General features: G+C 41.3%; 2 protein-coding genes across 2 annotated transcripts; both read right to left on the bottom strand.

Annotated features, from left to right (window-relative positions):
- Positions 1 to 5,803: 5,803 nt before the first annotated feature.
- Positions 5,804 to 6,454, bottom strand: LOC143529586 (DUF724 domain-containing protein 5-like). The gene has a single exon (XM_077025349.1). It carries the CDS (start codon positions 6,452 to 6,454, stop codon positions 5,804 to 5,806), a length of 651 nt encoding a protein of 216 aa, XP_076881464.1.
- Positions 6,455 to 7,525: 1,071 nt separating this feature from the next.
- Positions 7,526 to 21,383, bottom strand: LOC143529585 (CHD3-type chromatin-remodeling factor PICKLE-like). The gene is made up of 5 exons (XM_077025348.1): positions 21,066 to 21,383; positions 8,305 to 8,600; positions 8,051 to 8,209; positions 7,728 to 7,972; positions 7,526 to 7,644 (listed from the first exon to the last, which is right to left on the bottom strand). The coding sequence occupies exons 2-5, from the start codon at positions 8,361 to 8,363 to the stop codon at positions 7,526 to 7,528; spliced, it is 582 nt and encodes a 193-aa protein (XP_076881463.1). The 5' UTR covers positions 8,364 to 8,600; positions 21,066 to 21,383.
- Between the last annotated feature and the right edge of the window lie 2,326 nt (positions 21,384 to 23,709).

The raw sequence follows: 23,709 nt of genomic DNA, 5'->3' as shown, positions 1-23,709 counted from the left end.
GGAAATAAACAAAGAAAATGAAAAGGGAAAATGGAAAGGTGACTAGCGAAGATTAAAAGGATTGTTAATTTTTTTTTGCATAAGTTAATTTTGCTTTAAACATTTTGATACATTTTTTTGTTGGGATAGTTTGTATGTTTTGGTATTCATTACATGATTTTGAATGGATTTATATTATGGTTAATTTGTTTCATTTTAAGTTTTGATATTATGTTTTGGTTGCGGCATTATGGTCTTGGTTGTCGTATTATGGTTTAGGTGTTATAGATAATTGATTGTCGGTATCGTACCGTTACCAATACCTAGTTTAGTGGGGATTTAAAACAAAGAACAACGGGGTACAAAAGCAAGTACCGTAACTAAAGTACCTGTACCCGTACCCATACCATAAAATTGGGTATTGGTATGGGTACCAATATTTATTGATTTGAGGTACGGGTACTTTCGGGTAAAGGTACGAGTACGGGTACGGTCCAGATCTCATCCCTATTGCCAACCATCACTCAAGGACTTATACAACTACTTGTATAAGCTTAAAGACGAGGAGAGTATTTGCGATTGTCACACCCCGACCAAAGGCAGAACATGCCAGGGCGTAACGTATTGATTGGACAGTAGCTCAAAAGACACTAATTAAAGCGACAATAATTATTTAATTTCATTAACATTAACAAGTACACAAATTCAATAATAAACAACAATTACATCATGTTTTGTATTATGAATAATATCCTAAGGTAAAACTAATTTCTTCGATCTTGAACATTGTAAATTACTTGTACCTGTAGCATGTATAAAAATAAAGTTTTTCAACACGAATGTTGATGAGGGTACATAAGTTTTAGCTGAGATATATATATATATATAGATAAATCACAATTCATATGTAGATGATGAGTATTACAATTCTTATGAAAATGTAAACAACTAAATAGATGTGGACCTGTTCTTATTGATACGAAATCAATGTACTTGGGTAAATGTATGATCATACTAGATGAGGATAGATGAGGATGAGATACCAACCACCAAACATAAAATAAACAATTAAGCACATAGAGCATTATCATAGAGCATGCAATAATCACACATAAACATATATTGAATTGTGTTTTGAATAGATGAATATATAAAAATGAATAATTTAAATAGGGTATACATTTCATCCCCAAAATTTAAAAGATGAAAAAGAGGGATATATAAACTCACCTTTGAGATTAAAGCCAAACTTGAAATGACAACCAAAAGCACTTTAAAGAAAATGAACGGTCTAACCTCTAGAACTATAAATAAAAAAAATATAATAATTAAAGACTAACTAATGGGATCAAAAGTTTAAAGAATACTAAATCTAATGTATAAATATTAAGATAAAAACAAGGAAAAGATCAAAAAGAAAGAAGAAATACAAAATCAGTTTTTGGACAGCAAATTGTTCTGTTTTGATTAAGGTATTTAAAATATCAAAACTTTTATTATAAACGAATACTTTCTAGTCTACTAAATTAGAATGTTTTGAACAACTTTCATTTAGAAAAGTTTTGCAAATTCGTAACCTAAATAGGCCAAAACATCCATGTAAATCAGAAGGTACGAATATGTGCACTGTTTATAAAATATTGATTGCAAATTCATACGAATGAATTAAAATGCATAAAATAGCATTTATAACCGTATTTCAATGAAGTACATCATAGAATTTGGTATTGCACTTTTTTAGTTTATTATGAACAAGATATGCCTCTTTCTTTAACAGCTATATCTAATGTCAAAACTGAAATATTGTTAAAAGCAATATTCTAATGATTTTGAAAAGGATTTTGATGAAATAAAATTATGAAATTTTTTGGATATGATTATATAACATTTATTAGCATATATCATCAAAAATCATTGGGTCCTTTGAACAAAAAAAATAATGATTCAAAACAGAAAAATAAAGATGCAAGAACGTTTCAAGTGTGACCTTCGTGTAATCGATCATCTCCATGTGTTCTTTGTCTCATCCACCCTATACACCATGGTTTATGGATTATGTGGATTCCTAGACATTATTGTGTTATGGTCATATGGCCATTTTATTAACTAGTATGAACAAGAATTCAAAATAAATAGAAATAAGATGAAGAAGGCTTGAATAATTAAAACCCTACCTTTGAAATGAAAAAAAAATAATCTTTTGAACTTGTCAAAGTGAGGTGCAAGAATGAAAGGGGTGGGAGTGAGTTCTTATTTTACTAAAATAAGGAGGTTATTATTTAGAATGTTTTAATGATAAAATTGATTAGGAAAGTGATTGGGGGAGGAGGTTTGACCAAAATTTGAATGGTGTAGGAAGATATTTTTCATCTTATAAAAATAAATAACTTTAGGTACAAATAAATGTGACAAAAACAAATGTGACATAACTAGATTAAAATGATTTACTTTGGTTATGCATCAATAATGTTATTTATTTATTATTTGAATAGAGAAAAAAAAATCATGAGTGTTATAATTTTTATTTATATACATATTAGTAATGATTAATATTATTAAATAACTTTAGGAAAGAAGACTATTACGTATGAAATATGTAACATATGGTTATATGTATAATTAACTGAGTCACATCGAAAATTTTAAATGAGTCGGGTTTTCGGGTCCGAAAATTGACGAATGTTACAGTATTCACAACTTTTTGGAAATTTCGTCCCGAAATTAAAGAATAAAGAAAAGAAAAAAAATACCATAGTGATACCTCCATGAAGGTAGATGAAAATCTTCATAGTTTTACTATATATATATATATATATATATATATATAAACATTTTCTTATAATATTTATTAAAGTTTTATTTATTCTAATGCAGGTACTTTAACACTTTTTCCATAAAAATGGTTTCGTGTACTATACCAAAGAGAATGCTTCCAATGGCAGGACTGGGGGTATTTTCTTGTCATAATAAGTCTCATAAAAGGTGTGCATTCCCTGAGGTGTTGTTGATTGACGCGACGTACAAGACCAACATGTACGACTGGTCGTTGGTTCAATTTGTTGACGTGACGCCGACGCAAACACAAGTTTGTAGCTTGCTGGATTGGCGATCGCCAAAACTACGGCGAGCAAACAACAAACCGAGTTGAGAGTCAGCACGCAAACTTGAAAAGGTACCTCCATGGAACCAACAACACGCTCAAAACCATTGCAAGACATGTCCTTCAACTGGTTAACAGTCAAATGGCCGAAATCCCTAGAACGTTTAAGGAATCCCGTTCTCAGGGCATAGAAGAACATCGACGACACGGCTGGTTAAAAAAGTTAATTAATAGGGTGTCGATTAAGGCTCTTCAACTGACTGTAAACGAGTACCATTTCCAAATGTCGTGGCCAGTAAGTAATTGGGCAAGATACGCTCAACAAGATGCACTAATGGGAAAACGTTTTCGAAGTTATTATTATTATTATTATTATTATTATTATTTAATTATTATAACTATTATTATTTAATCATTATTCGTAGTATTATTATTTAATTATTATTCGTATTATTGTTATTATAATTATTATTATTAAATATTATTATTATTTAATTATGATTATTTTTATTATTCATTATTATTATTACAATACTGTACAGTATAGTATAGATATAGGCCCCGCACGATGAGTACAACTGAGATGTCGATGAGGCAGCCAGGTGCTGATACTCGTCGTTCTGAGATTTTTTTTCATATGTTCGGGGACGAGATTCATCTTTCTATGGAGGAGTTTGCCGTTGCGCTCGGTTTATACACATCACCGGAGGTACGGCTTCCGCTTTACACGGATAGCATCCACTAGTTACCGGAAGAAGAGTTGCGGGTCCGGTGTAGGAAGATTAGCGATGAGCCTTTCGGGGTCGGGCCTAGGGTTACGAAAGCCAAGGTCTCTGATATCAGGGACCCGTTCCACAGGTACATTAAATATATTATCATTTATGTTATATTATATTATACTGTACTGTACTGTATTGTACTATATTGTACTGTATTGTACTATACTATACTAAACTATAATATACTAGGTAAACCGCCTCGTGACCTGGGTGTCGGCATGCACCCCTTACGTCCCTGTGCCTTTAGTCGAGTTTGTCCCGATAGCAGCGACGGAGGTCCAAATTGTCGACCAGCCTGTCGACGAGGAGGAGGATGCAGGTGGGGACGTGGATGCTGATGTTGACGCACATGAGGTAAGTTATTATATTCTTTTTTAAAATTTACTTTTAATTCGTCTAATTTTTTTTATTGTTTTGATATTAGCCATTTTCGCAGCACGTCACCCGTACTTATCGTGCGATGCGTTTGGATGCTGACACTGACGCCAGGTTACAGCACATTGGGCGGGTGCAGCTGGAGATGCAGCGGCAGGGTCGATGCTACAGGTGCGGTGTCAGATTGGCTGGGTCGTCAGTTAACTCGGCGCCACTCAGCGTAGTGATAGGTACGAGGTACCACCCCCACCTACTTCTGACCCACGAGGCGAGCACGTCGGTCATTAGACGCGAACGAGGCGACGACGTGGACGACGCCGGTCAGGGATCGGGCGTCAGACGCAGGGCGACAACTACGTCAATGTTCACGATGCGACGTTTACGGCCCTGACATCGACGATCCCCCGTTTTTATAGTTTTTATATTTTTTGTTTTATTTTGTACAAACTCGATGTTTTGTATATAACAATGTTTTGGTTTGGTGTACATACGTGCTTATTGTTTTGGTGTATAGGTGTTTATTGTTTTGAACAAAAAAAATTGTCCTGAAAACACCATTTTAAAAAAAAAATTATTATATAAAAACAATAAGAAAATATGAAACAAAAAAATAAAATTAAAACATAAAACATTAATAAGAAAAGAAAAAAAAAAACATAAAAAAAATTTAAATATAAAACATAATAAGAAAAAATTAGTGGGTTTAAAAAAAACCCTTAATAGGCCGCCACGTATAGGACCATACACGGCGACCTATTGATGAGTTTTTTAGAAAAACTTGATGATGTCTCTAGAATTTGCCTTTATATATTTGGTTAGGGCTTGATAGCCTATTAAAAGGATCTACCATTATTTGGTCTTCAGCCCATTTGCATTATCTAAAGTTTAGAATTAAATAAAGATTTATTATTTAGTTTTTATGGGATGAGATCCGGTACAAATTAAATTAGTCAACTAAACATACAGATAATTAGAGTAATTATTATTAGTTTATAGTTTAAAATTAGTTTTAAATCAGAGTAATTAAACTAAAAAATGTGGTTAGAGTAATAATTATTTGTCTAGTTCAAAAACTATAGAGAAACAATAATTACTCCAGCGGTAGCATAATCACTCTTGTTATTTGTTCGTTTCACAAGTTAAGAACTGTTTGAATTTGATCCTAATGCTAGTTTTATAACTTAGATTATTGATCAACTGGATCATTTCATTTTATCTATCTTCATCTTGATTTTGTATTCTTGTTAATAGATTTAATTTTTTTATGGCCATTGATCGATTCATTAGTTGATCTAGAACCATGATGAATGTGAGATCGAGAAAATTGTGATACCATTTATGTTCGATTATAACAACATACACCTCCTTTATACTACATTTGAGAAAATTGTGATACCATTTATGTTCTTTATTTGTTCAAGCTAATTCGAGCTGCCTCGAATTTAAATCGAGTATGTATATGTATGTATGTGTGTGTATGTAAAAGCAAAAAAATGTTATTGGAGAAACAAACCCTAATTTAAAAGCCACAGCAAAGATGAAGTAGTTTTCCATGTTAGCAAACCCTAATTTACCAAGTACAATGCCAAAAGACAGACTTACTTGGTTTGGCTGCAAGTGTCTGAAACACAAGCTCCAAATCATTTAATTGCAACCTTTTAAGTTCTTCCTCCTTTACTTTCTGCGCAGTCGCAATCTGCTCCGACTTTGATTTCAACACGCGCAACCTCTCTTTTAACTGATCCGTCTCTTCCTCCACCAAAGAATTTTCATGATTGCACTTTTCAAGCTCTTTTTCAACTTCTTTACGCGTAGCCTCTTGCTGACACATTTTAGTTTTCAATAAAAGCAGCTTGTGAAAACGCCCTCTATTTGGACCCACATCGAACCCATGAGTCTCCAACTCACGTAACGTTTTCAAACTGTTGATGAATAAGCCAACAGGATCATTCGATTTTAAGTCTGAAAGCTTCTGAACAATATTCTCAAACGTGACCATGTGAGCAATGGCGATACCCTCACGATAATCTTCTGTAATTTCCTTCAGTGGCGCAAAGTTTGGCTTTTGAGAGTAGAACTCAATGGTGGCCCAGACTCGAGACCGCTTGATATAAGGCCAATCTTGTTGGTAGTCGGTCAGTGAGTTACCATGGTGGTCAGGACTGGAGCTTCCTGTATACGCCAACAAATAGGAACCAAAGTGAACATGTAATAAAAACATGTAATTTTATTACAGATGATCAATTCTACTAATTTATGTGAAAATAGCTCAATTTGGTTAACCGTAAAATAAAAATAAAATCAGAATAGGTAAGTATTTAGAAAATCCAACCCTAATCTCGTTACAAGTCAGAAATCCTTTTTGTGCTATAAAGTTGCAATAAAAGTTGCAATATTACAAACAGTTGGTGCTATAAAGTTGCAATAAAACTGTAAAACTAACCTTTGCAGCATCAAGAAAGAGCTCCCCCATATTGTTCTGAAAGCAGTTGCAATTCAAAAAAGAAAAGTGAAAAAATGTAACATACAAATAAAGCAACAAACTTTATACAACAATTGCTTATCAAAATTACAAATAAATAAAAGAAATATAAAAATGTAAGAACAAGCCTGAAGAGCGGTTCTATTGAGTACTGTACGATGTCGGGTCTTAAACTGCTCCAATGAAGAAAACAGTTTCGAATCTTTATTTTTAAGACGATCGTTCACTTCCACTATCTACACAGTTTGAAAAAATTCATCAAAAACATGTAAATGATATCAAATTCAAAAAAAAATAAAATAAAATAAATCAGTGAGAAAAAGGTACCATCGTCTCCCAATATATTGCCTTCAACGACTCGTCATCCATGTTAATCATTTCATAAGAAGTCAATAAGACATCAAACTTTATCCTGTCTTGCTTACTTTCACCAATCCCATGAGTTGAATTCTTCTTTTTGTCCTTTTTATGAAACCTCGGGAAAAAAACTCATATTATGTAATGAGAGCACGAGCAGCAGCCGATCCAACATACATAATCTGCAGTGGTTGCCTTAGTATACACTAGAATACATATTTGCATCGAACAAAAATATTAGAATTTAAGAGATTTTGTAACTTACAACATTCATATGAGGTGCCCATGTGGCAAATTTTCGTTCCCAGTTCGTTAATGTAGAAAGTGGTGCTACTACCAAATGAGGGGAGAGATTCTCTTCATATAAAGACGCCAAAAAAGCAATACTATGTATCGTTGTTCCTGAATTTTAACATATAAATATCAAAAGTGACTTTCTAAGAATTTAAAGATTTAAAAAACCAAGGAGAACATACCAAGACCCATTTCGTCCTCAAGTATCACATGTGTTTTTTTAGACCATGAGAGACGTAAGAAATTCAATCCTTTAAGCTGGTATGGATGGAGCTCGCCTATATCACACCAAATTAAAAGATTATACTAAATCATTCAAGTTAGAAACAACATAATAAAAAAAGCATATACATTCTGATACCTCCATGAAGAAATTCGGGACTTTTTTCAAATTGCTGAAATTCTTTTGACTTTCTTGCTGAGTCAATCCCATCACGAATGCTGCTTTCTTGTATCCTTAGTTTTTGATATCTAGACAGCAGTAGTTTGAATTTCTCAATTTGTTGTTGAAATGATGAGATATCCGATTCTGATTCCCAATGACATTCATCGTAGTCAAGTCCTACCCATTTCACGAAATATTCCTTTTCCTCACCCTCTTCTTGCCTGATTCATAATAAACGAGTACTAATGATTATATATCAGATACCCATTAAAATTCGATCTTTTTTTCTAAAAATGCACCTGCGCGCAAGAACGCGGTCAGCCATTGTATATTCACGCCTTATCGGGGCAAAATCATCTTCCGAGCTGTTGCAGAAGATTTGCTTGCGAAAATTGTTTACTTTTGTCTTTAAATGAGGCAGTTCCATGTAAGCTTTTCTAAACTCTTTTTTTGGTACCCTAAAATACATGCATATAAATAAAATCTAAATTATCCAAAAGAGATTGCAAAATAAACTTCAATAGTAACAAGAATAACTATGAGCTACATATACCATGTGCAATGAAGATAAGATAATCCTTTCCATTTAACAAGATATTGTTGCACAATCATCTGATTTGAACCAAGTTTGGAAGCATCACTATCATCAGCAACTGCAGACCTAGCTTCACAGTCCAGAATCTTGTCTATATCATTTAAAGGATTAACCTGCAAATAACAGTTTAGAATAAAAATCAAAATGTAGCGTGTATGTAATCAATATAATTTTAGTTCATAAAATAAACATACACATTTGGGGCATTGCCACACAGACACAGTGAGAAGAGCTTTCAGAGGTGGTAATAAACACTTTGGGTGGTATTTGAAGAGGTATGTACCCGCCTTAACATCGAGCGGGGCGGGTCAACCCACAAGATAAAGACAAGAGGCTTGAAATCAAGATATCATGAAGGCACAAAGCCAAAACCTATGCGCACGGCACATATCATATATGCTCACGCATCACATATGCTCACGCGTATCATATGCTCGCGCACCATATATGCTCACGCATATCACATCTGCGCATGGCGCATCTGCGCGTGGCGCATATCGCATGCTCACGCATCATATATGCTCACGCATATCACATCTGCGCGTGGCGCATATTACATATGCTTGCGCATATCACATCTGCGCATGAAACATCTGCGCGTGAGAATAAAGAGAAGACTTCGCGCATCCTCAGGATAGGCGCATATCACACGTGCACATAATCAACCTCGTCCTTATCCAAATCAGGATAAGGACAACCTTGATTGTGCTCGTCAGCAAACCTTCCAGAAGGTATCCTTTAAGGAATAAGAATATGCTGATGTTGACAGCTGCCAATGAAAGGTGGACAACTCAGCAAAACCCATGTGATACCACGTGATTGCACATGGGTCAGGTAAAATACCTGGGTCAGAGAATAATCAATGAAAAAGCACCAGGTGTCCTAAGGACACGTGGCGCAAAGCAACAGGAGGAGGCCAAAAAGGCCCTAATGGGATCTGAGCCCAATCATTGGAAACCCTAACACTATAAATACCACACCACCTCCACAAGGGGAGGTAAGCAAGAAAATACATTCCAATTCCTTACTCATTCTCAGATTATTATTATATTCTCCTACAATCTCTTATTCTCACACCGGAGGGTTACCCCAAAGAGGACCCCTTTGTCCCTTTCTGAGGGGTAAGTTCACGGTGCTGCTCGTTTTGTAGGTGGAAGAACTCATACTCCGGAGAACCATCGGTGAAATAGCATACTCATACCCAAGGAAAGTTGATCATCTACCAGTGAGCCGATCCACGTTTCTTCATTGGCGCCATCACCTGTTACAACGGCAACAAAATCTCATCAGTTCTCTCTAAAAAAAATTTTACCATGGTTTCTGGTGTTCGTAACAGCGATCAAGTTCTGGAGGATATTGAGCGTGAGGATGTTAATGAGGGACAGCAGTTTCTGAGGGTGCCGCGTGATTCTGCGTGCACCACCAGTAACCATCCCTTCATCACAACTCCTCATAGCCAGACTGAAACTCCTCCAGACGATCTCACGTTCCAAAATCTTACAGGCGCGAAACAAAAATGACCAATAGGTCCAGAAGATGAAACCAATGACCCTAAAGAATGGCTCATAAACGAACAACGACGTCTAATGGACAAATACAATGAGCTGGTCAAACACAAAAAGTTAGCCGACCTAACACAAAGGCTCGCGTTTGATAAGCAAACCATTCAAGGAACAAAAAGGGCGCGCGCGCCGGAAGATGGTCACTCTGTTCACACTGAACACGCTGATTTTAGTGATGAAGAAGTGCACAGCATGAGGAAGACGCGAGATACTCATGCAGAAGGCTCACAGCTCCGCGCGCACATGAACATGGCGCCTGGAGTCAAAGCCGATCTGGATATGTACACACCGTACAGCCCACCAGTGAGAGGGCAAGTGGACGTAACCACACCATACAGGCCAGCCATATTGGTGAAGCATTCAAAATTCACTGAGCGCATCGCGAAGGCTCCCATTCAGCACAAAACCAAGATGCCAAGTGGTTTGGGCAAGTACGACGGCACAACTGATCCAGACGATTTCTTACAAGGTTTTTATAACACTAGAAACCTAGAAAGCTGGACGATGCCAACATGGTGTCACATGTTTGCTCGCTGCCTCACGGGCGCGGCGCGTGTCTGGTTCGAAAGCTTGCCGACTGGGCAAATCGATGGGTTCGAAGAGCTATTGGAGAAGTTCCAAGCTCACTTCGTACAGCAGCGCAGACACACGCGCGACCCTGATGACATCATGCACTGCGTGCGCAGGAATGACGAAGCGATTGAAGACTACATAACTCGTTTCAATCAGGAATCTCTTGCAATTGGAGGTATCACTGAGCAACTCTTGCGCGTGGCTTTTATACAAGGTGCGCGCAGTGATCAACTCCGCAGAGCTCTCGTGAGCAGAGATGGCATGCCAACTACTTGGGCCAAGCTAATGGAAGCATCGCGAATCTTCGCGCGAAATGAAAAACAAATTGCCCAAGATAGAGCAAGAGAAAGAGGGCACCAAGCAGAAGCACCGCGTAACAACGAAAGGAGGGGCAAACAAAACTCTGTATGGTCCAAGTTGCAACAAACCAGTTTTTCTCCCGCAGAAAAGCAGGCGCAACCAAGCTCACCCCAGCCCCAAAAAGACAGTCGTAATCGCGGAGAGGGTGACAAGAGGGAAGGGGGCAGAGAGCCTAACAGACCTCTACCAAAAATATGGACTCCCCTCACTAAAACGCCTTCACAAGTGTTAAGCACTGAGAATGTCCAGTTCAAAAGCCCCAAGCCACTACACTATAAGGGACCATCAAACAGTGGCAAGTATTGTGAGTTTCACAAGTCCACAGGGCACAACACCGATGCATGCCACCATTTGAAGGATGCAATTGAAAAAGATGTGAAATCAGGCAAGTTGGCTCACCTGGTGAAAAACCCAAGACCAGAAAATGAACAACCAGAAGGAGCCCCAGCCAACAAAAAGTTCAAAAGAATCTGTGTAGCCGAGGGAGGAAGGCAAGGGCAACGATCGAGAAAGAGAAGCGCGCAAGTCCAAGGAGATTGGCGCGAGCAACAAGTAATCTTCCCAAGAATCAGGGGAGGCCCTTCTATCAGCAGTCCTCTAGTCATCACTACACACATTGCTTATTATGAAGTGTCAAAAGTCCTGGTGGACACTGGCAGTGAATCAGACATCATGTATGAGCAATGTTTCAGGAAGTTGGATCCAGCAGACCAAGCAAGGCTCGAAATTGTGAATGCACCAATCTCTGGTGTTTCAAACGAAATCATTCACCCCCTAGGTCAAATACAATTTGAACTAACTATGGGGGATGAGAAACACAAGCGAGCCGAAATTGTCAACTTCTTGGTCTTGCCCACCACTTCATGCCACAATATGATCTTGGGTAGAGGAACGATTGCCCAATTCAACGCCATACCGTCGCCAGCGCACGGCGCGTTGGGGTTCCCAACACCAACAGGTGTAACGTTCGTATACCGAGATCATTTGTGCGCAGTGACAAGTATTCCGCGGGAAGGGAGAATGAAACTTCCAATGGCAAACAGCGCGCCAGAGGAATGGATTCTCAACCCAAAATTCCCAGAGCAAACAATCACAATTGGAGCTACGATATCAGACGACACAAGGTTGAGAATGAAAAGATTGCTCACAACGTATATGTCGGTCTTCGCGTGGCAACATTCCGATATGACTGGGGTTCCGCGAGACCTGGCGCAACATTCTCTCAACACGTTCAAGTCCGTAGAGCCAATTGCTTAAAAGAAGAGAATCATGGGGGATGAGAAGGCAAAGGCCATGAATGAGCAAGTAGAGGATCTACTGCGCGCAAACATCATCCGCCCAATACGATACCAGACATGGGTAGCCAATCCTGTGATGGTAAAGAAGGGCAACGGGTCATGGAGGATGTGCATTGACTTCAAAGACCTCAACAAAGCATGTCCAAAAGATTGTTACCCCCTCCCAAACATCGACGCGAAGGTGGACTCCGTGGCGCCATTTAAGCTCAAATGTTTTCTGGATGCCTATAAGGGCTATCACCAAATTCAAATGGCACCACAAGACGAGGACAAGACTGCCTTCAGAACCGACAAGGGTGTTTTTTGTTACACAAAAATGCCCTTTGGTTTGAAGAATGTAGGAGCCACCTACCAAAGACTTATGGATGCTGTTTTCAACGAGCAAATTGGAAGAAACCTAGAAGTCTACGTGGATGATTTGGTGATTAAAAGCAGGGAGGAAAAACAAATGCTCAAAGACATCGAAGAAACCCTTTCGCGCCTAAAGGAAGTAAACATGAAGCTCAACCCGAGCAAATGCACATTTGGCGTAGAAGAAGGGAAATTTCTCGGTGTAATGGTCACCAAGGATGGTTTCAAGGTGAACCCAGAGAAGGTGGAGGCCATCCTTGACATGCCCTCGCCATCCACCATGAAAGAAGTTCAAAAGTTGAATGGTAGATTGGTATCAATCAACAGGTTCCTAGCGAACCATGCAAGCAAATCTACCCCATTCGTTAACACATTGAGAAATTGCCTAAAGAAAAGCCAATTCAAGTGGACGCCTAAGGCTGAGCAAGCTTTCAATGAGATAAAAGAATGTCTGATAAATCTGCCCGCGCTCACAGCTCCACTTTCTGGCGAAACTCTAACATTGTACCTGTCAGCAGGAGAACGCGCCATCGGCGCAGTGTTGTTGGTGGATCGCAAGGGAATCCAAACACCGATATATTATGTGAGTCAGGTGCTGACAGATCCTGAGACGCGCTACTCCATCATGGAAAAGTTAGTTTTGTCACTAACACACGCGTCGCGCAAGCTTCATAGATATTTCAATGGTCATCCTATTGAAGTTCTGACTGGTTACAACATCCAGCAAGTCTTGCGGCGTCCCGCGCTCTCAGGAAGGCTGACAAAATGGGCGCTGGAATTAGGAGAGCACACGATCGCCTATAAGCCCCGTCCAGCAATAAAGGGACAAGTCTTAGCTGATTTCATCGCAGAAATCCCTGAAGGAAAAATTGAAGAGGCTCAGCGCGAGGTAGATCCTCCGCGAGCCAATGATGAAGAGAATGTTTGGAGATTATTCACTGATGGAGCTTCAAACAACGAAGGGTCCGGCGCAGGCCTCAAACTGGTGGATCCAGAAAATCATGAGTATACTTATGCAATCAGGTTGGATTTCAAGAGCACCAACAATGAAGCTGAGTATGAAGCCCTGCTGGCTGGCCTGCGCATCGCGCATAAATTCGGAGTTAAAAAGCTAGAGGCCCATGTTGATTCATACTTGGTAGCAGCACAGGTCAATGGCCTTTATGATGCCAAGGAGAACACCATGCCTCTGTATCTAGAGCAGGCGAAAAAGCTCATCGAGCAATTTGACTGCTTCAGAATCATACATATTCCGCGCAGTGAAAACAAATCTGCCGACGCGCTGAGCAAGATGGCATCAACCAGCTTCGATCATTTTGGCAAAGATGTCAGGGTAGAAGTAATGAGCAACCCGTCGGTGGGAGCGAAGTCTGTCCTTATAATTCATACAACACCTTCATCATGGATAACTCCAATAATGGAATTCTTGGAGGGAAAGGTACCAGACGATTGCGCACAGGCGAGGAAGATAAGACACAAGTCGCAGAACTATGAACTGCTTGATGGTACATTATATCGACGCTCTTATCTTGGACCACTCATGAAATGCCAAGATGCTGAGGAAGCAAGCTATGTGATCAGAGAGATACATGAAGGAATCTGTGGAATACATGCTGGCCCGCGCATGGTGGTTGCCAAGGCAATGAGCGCAGGTTACTATTGGCCAGGCATGCACTTGGACGCGTTAAAAGAGATCCAAAAATGCAAAGCGTGTCAGAGCTATGCGCCAAACACCATGCGGCCAAAGAACAACTTGATTCCGGTAACCTCCGCATGGCCTTTCCACAAATGGGCAATCGATATTGTGGGTCCCCTACCGCAAGCGCAAGGGCGAGTAAAATTTTTGGTAGTGGCAGTAGACTATTTCACAAAATGGGTTGAAGCCAAGCCACTAGCAAAAATCACAGCCGAGGCGATGAAGCAATTTATTTGGAGCCACATCATATGCCGTTTTGGCCTGCCCATGGAAATTGTGAGCGACAATGGCAAACAATTCACCGACAGGAAGATATCCAGTTGGCTCAAGGAATTGCGCATCAACCAAATCTTCACTTCAGTATACCACCCTAAGGGGAATGGCCAAGTGGAGCGCGCGAACCAAAGCTTGCTAAATGGGCTGAAGAAAAGGTTGGAGAGAGAATCCCATTCATGGGTCGAGGAGCTACCTAATGTCCTGTGGGCGCACAGGACATTAAGCAAAACCAGCAATGGCGAATCCCCGTTTAGCCTAACCTATGGAACGGAGGCTATGATTCCAGCAGAAATTGGATGCCCATCCCATAGAGTGCTCATGATGAGTAAGATTGATAACGAGCGCGAAAGAAGGTTGGATCTCAACTTACTTGAAGGGCGCCGAGAAGCGACTATCATCAGTGAAGCCAAATACAAGAAAAAACTGGAAAAATATTACAATCAGCGCGTGAAAGAATGCCACTTCAAGAAGAATGATTTTGTCCTTCGAAACAATGAAGCTAGCCGCGCGATACCCCCGGGAAAGATGTCCCCCAATTGGGAAGGACCTTATCAAGTCTCGGAAGAATTGGGAAAAGGTGCATACGCTTTAAAAGATTTGAATGGAAAGAAGATACCGTGCGCATGGAACGCAGCAAAGCTTAGAAAATGTTTCATGTAAAAATTGTCAAGTTTGTAATCAAGGCTTTTTAAGCCATTATGAATAATGATACGCGCTATCTTCTCTTAATGTGTGTTCTATTACCTTTTGCATACATGTTTCACACTTCCCTTTATTAATTTTGAGCAATATGACAACATTGTATTGACATCAAAACAAAAAATAAAACGAAGTCAAACATACATGCGCGAGCTTCAAGCTCAAACGCGTTAACGAGTTTTAACTCTAAAACGTCAGGGCCTTAGCCCAATAATATGAGCCTTAGCTCAGGGCCTTAGCCCAATAATGTGAGCCTTAGCTCAAATCACTCACAACATCCATCCTACATGCTGCGCAGCCTGACCATAAAAATACCTAAGCACAACTAAGGCAAAGCACATGCCAAAAAATAGTTGTTAAGGTCTCAGGTCGAGGTCGCGCATGGAATTGTAATGGATACCAGAGTAACACATACTGACACGTAAAGGCTAAAAAACTCATAATTCCCTATAATAAATGCGCGATAACGTCGCGCAAAAGAGGAATAATGAAACACCGAGGCACGTGTCAACATAGTCAGGATATTGCAAAATCACTTAAAATATGACAAGGATTAAGTAAAATAATTTCTTTACAACCTTGTTCTTATTTCAACGTGTAAGCATATCTTATATTCAACAAGCAAACATGCAATATAAAGAGATGAATGGGGAATGCGCAAGATGCGAATAAGGGAAAAACAAAATTTCATTCCAAAACATAGAAGGTTACAAATTTACAAAATGATGAGATACAAACTGCAAATAAAAAAAAAAAAACATGAAGGGCTTCTCAAGTCTCTATGTCGACGTCAGCCTCTTCATCGCCCTCATCATTTCCTCCCTCAGCATCTGGCGCAGCGCGCTCCTCATCATCTCCAAACTTGCCATAGTCAAGCTGTTCATCTTGAATGGAGTCTTCTATCACAATAGTGTCAGGAGCGGGTCCTTTGGCCACGCCAGAGCCGCTAGCAGAGGCAGCATTGCCCGCGCCATCGTCGCCGCCACTAGCCCCTTCACACTCGTCAAGTAATTTCTTTAGAGCGCCGAGATCGGGCTGATCAGCAAGCAAGGCTATCTGCAAAGCATAAGGAAAAGTGTGAGTACAAAAAGACTAAGAAAATAAGTCAAGGTAAACTCATTAAGGTTAAAATACCTGCTCAAGGATGGGAATGGGAGTATTCAAATACTTCTCCCCTACCTCGGCCATGTCCGCGCAGACAACGTCGAGCTGATAAGGGTAGTCAGATGGGTTCTTCTTCAGCATGCTATATTCACAGCCATCCTTAAACCCTTCAGCTCGACCCACCAAGCGCGAGGCAGCGTTGCAATCCATCACAAGGGTCTGAAACTCGTCTGAGTATTTCATCGCATAAGCGCAACGAGTCATACCCTGTGAGACTAGCCATTGGCGATCCTGCGCGAGGGAAGAAACAGACGTCTCAAGAGCAGGAATCTGAGAGTTTAACAACTCAACAGTTTCCTTGGTATGTTTCATCTCCTCTCTGTCGGACGCTGCTGCCGCCAAGGCCTCTTCCCTTTCCGCTCGCGCAGCATCGAGCGCTTCTTGGCTAGACGCTGCCGTCGCCAGGGCCTAATCCTTCTCTGCCCGCGCGGCCTCAAGCTCCTTCTTCAGGCGCACAACCTCACTCTCTAATGAAGATTTGTCAGTGATAGACTGCACAAGAGCTTGGTCATGCGCCTCTGCATCCAGTTCCAAGTCGCGCACTCGCCGCGCGTACTTGGCCGCGTCCGCCTCTACTGCTTGCAGCTTCTCCCGCGCAGCCTGCAGCTCATGCCCGCACTTCACGAAGGCAGCGTTGGCACTTGCTCGGTTCTCGCTGAGCTGTGCTTGGAGTTTCTCAGCTCTCTCTCGAGCATCAGAAAGATTCCAAGCAGATACTTTAGCCTCTTGCTTGGCTTCCGCAAGAGCATCACGTACCTTTACGTAATCATAGCGAAGCTCTTGGGAGGCAGCAAAGAAAGCCGACCCAGCAAAAAGATGGTCATTGAGCAAGTCCACGCGAGCGCGGTCCTCCTGAAACCTCCTTTCAGCTGGAGGCACAGAATGAGCCCAGAAGTCTTCACACACACCCATGGACTGAAATGAGCTATCCTCAGTAATATTCCATCTCGGGCGATAAATGTGATCGGCTTCCTACAAACACAAAGTAATGTTCTAAGTCATCTAAACACTAATATGGAAGTCCGCGCAGCGGAGCAAAACGAACTTATACCTGCGGGGAGCAAGCAGAAAAGTCAGCGCCAGCTCCACGAGAAGACTGCGCCGCGAAATCTCGTGGCGCTACAGGGCTTGCGCAGCCGCCATCGGAGTCTTCAAAATGGACCTCCTCATCTTCCTCTGTAACAGACCTTTTCTCCTGCGACCTGGAAAAATCAAAACCAGTCTCGCGAGGAGGGCTGCGCAGGAGGAGGTGAGGGAGGTCTCGAGGCCGCGAGATCAGCGCGCAAAACAGCCTCCTGCTCCTTAGTAATCCCAATGAGGGGAGATTCAGTGCTTGCAGGAGCAGGAGCAGAACCAACGGCGCTGGCGCCGGCGCCAGCGGTGCCGCCAGCAGCTTGTGTGCCAGCTATAATGCCTATGAAAAAATCAACAATGAGAAATGGTTCATGACTTGATCTAAAAGAAAAAAGTCAGAAAATAAAAGCGCAATACATACCTTGGCGCACCGCCGTTCGCGAGTTAAACATCGCCATGAAGTCCATTCTCCCCTTTTTTGAGGGTAAAACGGGGGACTTCGAAGCAACCTTCGGCGCAGCCTCGGTACCTGGTTGTGCCTGAGGTTGATCCACCAAGGTCGCCGACTCTACAAACATTTGAGTGAGCAAAGATTCATTAATAATTGTATCCGAATCTCGCTCATAAAACCATAAAGTATAAACAAAGTATACCTGTTGAAGAGCAGACAGCAGGCGCAGCGCCGCTTCCCTTTTCCGCCGCGCGAAGAGAGGAGGTGGCGGCACCATACCTCGTGTGGACAGGAGGACTGCCCACACCTTGAGGCAAAGAAGATAAGGAAACCTTGGAGGTAAACCCCTTGGTTTTCTTAAGTCCCTTCGCCTGAGTAGGAGGATCCTGAGCAACAGGGGCATCATTTTTCTTCTGTTTTTTACTGGCCCCTGCGCCAGGTTGCCCTTTAGCTTTACGCTTGAGTTGTGGCACCTCAGCTTCCTCCTCCTCCTCTTCTTCCGCGAGCTCCAGCTCGTAGTTCTCGAGCGCATCTACAATACGTGCAACAGAAATGTTAACCAAATTTGGTATTCTAAAGGCATAAGCATAAGTACAAGGGCTTACCAGGCGCGTCGCTGTCAAAGCAAAATCCCAGATCAACAGGGATGAACATGTCATCGAAGCGATCGGGGAAGCCAACTTCCCCAGCGCCCAGCGCGACAGAGCCACCCTCCATATGCTCATCATAGGCGGCGTGGACATACTCCTTGCTTACTGCACAAAACAAGACATGATATCAGCAAAACGAATTATATTCGCGCAGAAGTAATGCAATGAGTTAATAACTTACACAAGCCGTCAACTTGGATAACAGGCTCAGTCGCGCTGTCGGCCCACCTCCTGCTCATGCCAACCCCCACCAGCGCCTCCTCGCAAATATTCTTGGCAGGGGATGGTTCAGCAGTCAACTTATTAACCCATGCGCCAGTTGGGTTCTTAAAAACATTCACATCCGCGGGCGCAGAAGTGATCTCGCGCATGGTCATGCGGATGGGAATCACACCAGCCTTAATATAGAAAAATTTCTCAGACCAGTCATGAAGGCTCTTGAAGGAAACAGTGCAGCACTTGACCTTCTGACTGCGAGGAACGAATGAAAACCAAGAATCTTGGATTTTCGGCTTATAAAAATATTGAAAGCGCCGAGGGGTGGGCTCCTCGCGCTGAGATTTGCACATGAACTCAAAATGAGTCATGCGCACAAGTCCAAACGGATGGACTTGGGATATGTGAATCCCATAAAATCGAAGCAGCGCACCCACAAACCTTGTCATCGGGAGACGAAGGTTGCAGTGGGTGAAAAAGTGGCAGTACAGGGAGATGTAGCCGGTGGGCGGATCCGCCGCCGTTTGCCCGGCCGCCGGGAGCATGCAGCCATACTCAGGGAGAAAACCCTGAGAGGCGATGAGACTGTCAAAATCGGACTGCCTCAATTTGCAGGGGATCTCATCCCACCTCTTCACTGCCTTGACCTTCCCCACCTCCTCCGATGAGGCCTCGGCAGCCCGTTTCCCCTTGCCGGTCTTCTTCAAAGTAGACATCACCAATGACTTTACACGGCGTTTGCTGGGGGAGATTGTGGTGTCTGGGCTATCAGACATACAACTGAGAATCAAACAGAGGTTACTTCAACAATGGAAATCTGGAAGCAGAAGACAGGCCCTAATCGGAATAAAAATGGAAGGAAAGAAAAGCTCTGAAATAACAAGGAAGATGAAGAATAATAACTCAAAGGGCTTGCTTTTATAGGCCCAGGAGAGAGAGAAACAAGTACTGATCAGAGTCCACGCGCCCCCACTCGCAGGTGTAGACCAACGCGAGCGCGACACGTGTCCCTGACACTGTGTGAGGGGACATGAAAGGGAACGAAACAGGCACTGATCAGAGTTCACGCGCCCCCACTCGCAGGTGCAGGCCAACACGAGCGCGACACGTGTTCCTGACACTGTGTGAGGGGACATGAAAGGCAACTGTAGCACCTCGAGCACACGAAAAGTCTGACACATGCCTCCATCTCTGACGCATGTCAGCACCAACCAACCACGTACATGGACGATTCATTTCAACCACTAGGATAGAATTTCGCGCAACGATGAGAAATAAAAAAGGAAAAGACAAAACCCTATTAAAAGAGAACTATTAAGTCTAATATCTATCTTACCTCGCTCGCGCGAGACAAGACACACATTAGACTGGGGGGCTTGAAGAGGTATGTACCCGCCTTAACATCGAGCGGGGCGGGTCAACCCACAAGATTAAGACAAGAGGCTTGAAATCAAGATATCATGAAGGCACAAAGTCAAAACCTATGCACACGGAGCATATCATATATGCTCACGCATCACATATGCTCACGCGTATCACATGCTCGCGCACCATATATGCTCACGCATATCACATCTGCGCGTGGCGCATCTGCGCGTGGCGCATATCGCATGCTCACGCATCATATATGCTCACGCATATCACATCTGCGCGTGGCGCATATTACATATGCTTGCGCATATCACATCTGCGCATGAAACATCTGCGCGTGAGAATAAAGAGAAGACTTCGCACATCCTCAGGATAGGCGCATATCACACGTGCACATAATCAACCTCGTCCTTATCCAAATCAGGATAAGGACAACCTTGATTGTGCTCGTCAGCAAACCTTCCAGAAGGTATCCTTTAAGGAATAAGAATATGCTGATGTTGACAGCTGCCAATGAAAGGTGGACAACTCAGCAAAACCCATGTGCTACCACGTGATTGCACATGGGTCAGGTAAAATACCTGGGTCAGAGAATAATCAATGAAAAAGCACCAGGTGTCCTAAGGACACGTGGCGCAAAGTAACAGGAGGAGGCCAAAAAGGCCCTAATGGGATCTGAGCCCAATCATTTGGAAACCCTAACACTATAAATACCACACCACCTCCACAAGGGGAGGTAAGCAAGAAAATACATTCCAATTCCTTACTCATTCTCAGATTATTATTATCTTCTCCTACAATCTCTTATTCTCACACCGGAGGGTTACCCCAAAGAGGACCCCTCTGTCCCTTTCTGAGGGGTAAGTTCACGGTGCTGCTCGTTTTGTAGGTGGAAGAACTCATACTCCGGAGAACCATCGGTGAAATAGCATACTCATACCCGAGGAAAGTTGATCGTCTACCAGTGAGCCGATCCACGTTTCTTCAGTATTCATAAGTGCATGTTTCACAGACAAGTAGATTCCCAGATTTACCACACGCGTTACACGAATTCTCTTTCTGTAAACATTTAACCAAACGATTATTTTACCATCTTTAAGTGTAACAAATATGTTTTGGAGCAGAAACTAAGACATTATTGAGTTTATTATAAAGATGGAAAGTACCGCGTCATCTCTGATTATTTTCTCAATACTTTCTTTTTTGATGGAAAGGTCTTACTCGTCATCATATTCATCCAAACGATATTGGGGCCTTGAATCAGATCTAACACGAAGTCTCTTACTACTCATATCAAGTAGAGTGTAGAACCAAAGAATAAAGCTATGTGCACATCATAAGTTGGTGTTTTCTGTAAAAAGGCACACGGGTAACTAGATACATAAAATTCTAAAATGGTATCTGCAACTGTCAGATGGTAAAATGATAATGCACAATGATGTAAGCCTTATAAGTTAGCCCGGGCAATAATTAAATACGCACACATGCAGATATGGGGACTTTATCATACAATGCACAAAAGCCATATTAAGAAACAAAAACCAAATTTTAATATAAAGAGTATAAGTTGAAGAGTAATCCTACAGGACCCCTAATATATCAAACAGAAGATCAATAATGAACCGTAATTCATCAGATTCATAACATGTAGGGGATTCGTCATAACACTTAGATAATCTGAGAGTCGTGGGGGACACTTTCAGATCAAAATAATTCTGTGGTTCACTCGAATTTTCCAACCGGATAAAACTCAGAATTCTGACAAGACCACGTATGCGTTTTGTGTGTAATTTCGTGAATCAGGGAGTGACCAAATGACCCAGAAATCGTATTCTACCCCAGCCAGGGGACGGACTGCCGCTCATGGACCCGGCTTCGCTCCTAGGGCTGTTCACAAACCGAAAGCAGGCTTGCTTATACCTGGTTTGGCTTGAAACCAAGCCACACCAAACGGTTTAAATCTAAAGAAACGAGCAACATATTTATGCTTGAACTTGGTTTAGTTTGAAACCGGGTAGCTTGGTTCGACTTGGTTTTGCTTGGTTGTGTACAAATTTTCAGTTTTAAATTTCTAAAACTGCAGAGAACTTAGAACTTTCTTCACGAATGTAAATAAACACAAACGAACATAAATAGATGTTGGTGAGTTGACATGTTAGTGAGTTAAACAGATGAACCCAAACACCACTCATCCATTTGCTTGTGTCAAATATATTAACTCTGACTCACACCCACATAAAATTGTGCTGTGTTTCAGTTTGATCGGATTTTATTTATCAATGAGTGATTGTGACCAGTAATAATTTACAAACCACAATTGAAATTTTGTATTTTTCTTAAGAATTGGTATCATTTGAACTTTTTTTGGTTTTCTCTTGTTATGTTGAATAAAACTGGGTTTATATATTTGGTTAGGGCTTGGGCTGACTATTAAAAGGATCTACCATAATTTGGGCAAGCCCATTTGTATTATTTATAGTTTAAAATTTGCAAATTGATATTTAATATATTTAGTTAAATGTTATTGGCCGATAATAATCTTAACTTAGTTTATTGTCATCGGTGGTCCAAATTAAGAAAAATGGCTCTCAAATGCCCCCCCCCCCCCCCCCGTTAAAAAAAATTAACGACGTTAAGTTTTTCCGAACTTCAAACTGAATTTTTAGGTTTTTTGATCAAAAGGAAGATACGAGTCGATTGATGTAAAACTTAGCTCGAAATGATACTCTAAACAGCTTGATTAGTGCTTCAAATAGGGTGTTTGAACTTCAAATTAACAAAAAATTAAGTTGTATAGAGTATCATTTAGAGTTGAGTTTTACATCAATTGAATATATATCCTCCTTCCAGTCAAAATCTCAAAAAATCATTTTGAAATTCGGAAAAAATTTACCGTCGTTAAGTTTTTTTAATGGGGGGGCATAGAGAGCCAATTTTATAAAATTTGGGACCACCAGTGGCAATAAACAAAGTTGTGGTTATTATCGGCCAATAACAGTTGGGATTATTAAAATCCGATTTCCCTTTAAAATTAGAAAAAGATTTATGATTTAGTTTTAGGGAATAAGATCTGGTACAAATGAAATTGGTCTACTAAGGTGTTGTTTGTTTTTTAAGACAAAAATGTCTGCAATTTGATTTCATCTGATTTTATGCTGCAACTAAAAATGTGGTCTGAATGTCTGCAATCTGAAAATATAATACTGTTTGTCTTATAAACTGGATATCGTCTGCATAAGCAGAAATTAGTAACATATTATATATATATCACAATAGATAGAAGTCATTTAACGTTTGTAGAATGCTAAAATAATTGGTAGTGGTGTACAGACTATGTAAGTGGGTGGTGGTGTACGAACTATGGAAGTGGGTGGTGGTTGACGATTGTGGTAGGCGGTGAACGGTGGTGATGGATGGTTGTGGTGGGTGGTGAACGATGGTAGCGGACAGTGATGGTGGCCGATGGTGGGTAGTGGTGGTGATCGACGTTGGTGGTAGGTGGTGGACTATGGTGGTGAGGTGGGTGGTGGTGGTGGACGGTGGTTGTGGCCGACGGTGGTGATGACTGGTGGCGGAAGGTGGTGGTGGATGGTGGGTGGTGGTGGTGGATGGTGGTGGCGGG

This window comes from Bidens hawaiensis, unplaced genomic scaffold (assembly GCF_021521415.1).
Source record: "Bidens hawaiensis isolate Kalapana, Puna unplaced genomic scaffold, B.hawaiensis_p1.1 tig00008580_1, whole genome shotgun sequence".
Lineage (NCBI taxonomy): Eukaryota > Viridiplantae > Streptophyta > Magnoliopsida > Asterales > Asteraceae > Bidens > Bidens hawaiensis.
This window is presented reverse-complemented; position numbering and strand designations above follow the sequence as displayed.

Excerpts from the sequence above, each read along its gene's own strand:
- LOC143529586 (XM_077025349.1), bottom strand. The coding sequence starts at position 6,454 with ATGTTTTTATTACATGTTCACTTTGGTTCCTATTTGTTGGCGTATACA.
- LOC143529585 (XM_077025348.1), bottom strand. The coding sequence starts at position 8,363 with ATGATTGTGCAACAATATCTTGTTAAATGGAAAGGATTATCTTATCTT. Across the intron at positions 7,973-8,050 it reads GACCGCGTTCTTGCGCGCAG|GCAAGAAGAGGGTGAGGAAA; the intron begins GTGCATTTTTAG and ends ATTATGAATCAG. Across the intron at positions 7,645-7,727 it reads TCCCGAATTTCTTCATGGAG|GCGAGCTCCATCCATACCAG; the intron begins GTATCAGAATGT and ends GGTGTGATATAG.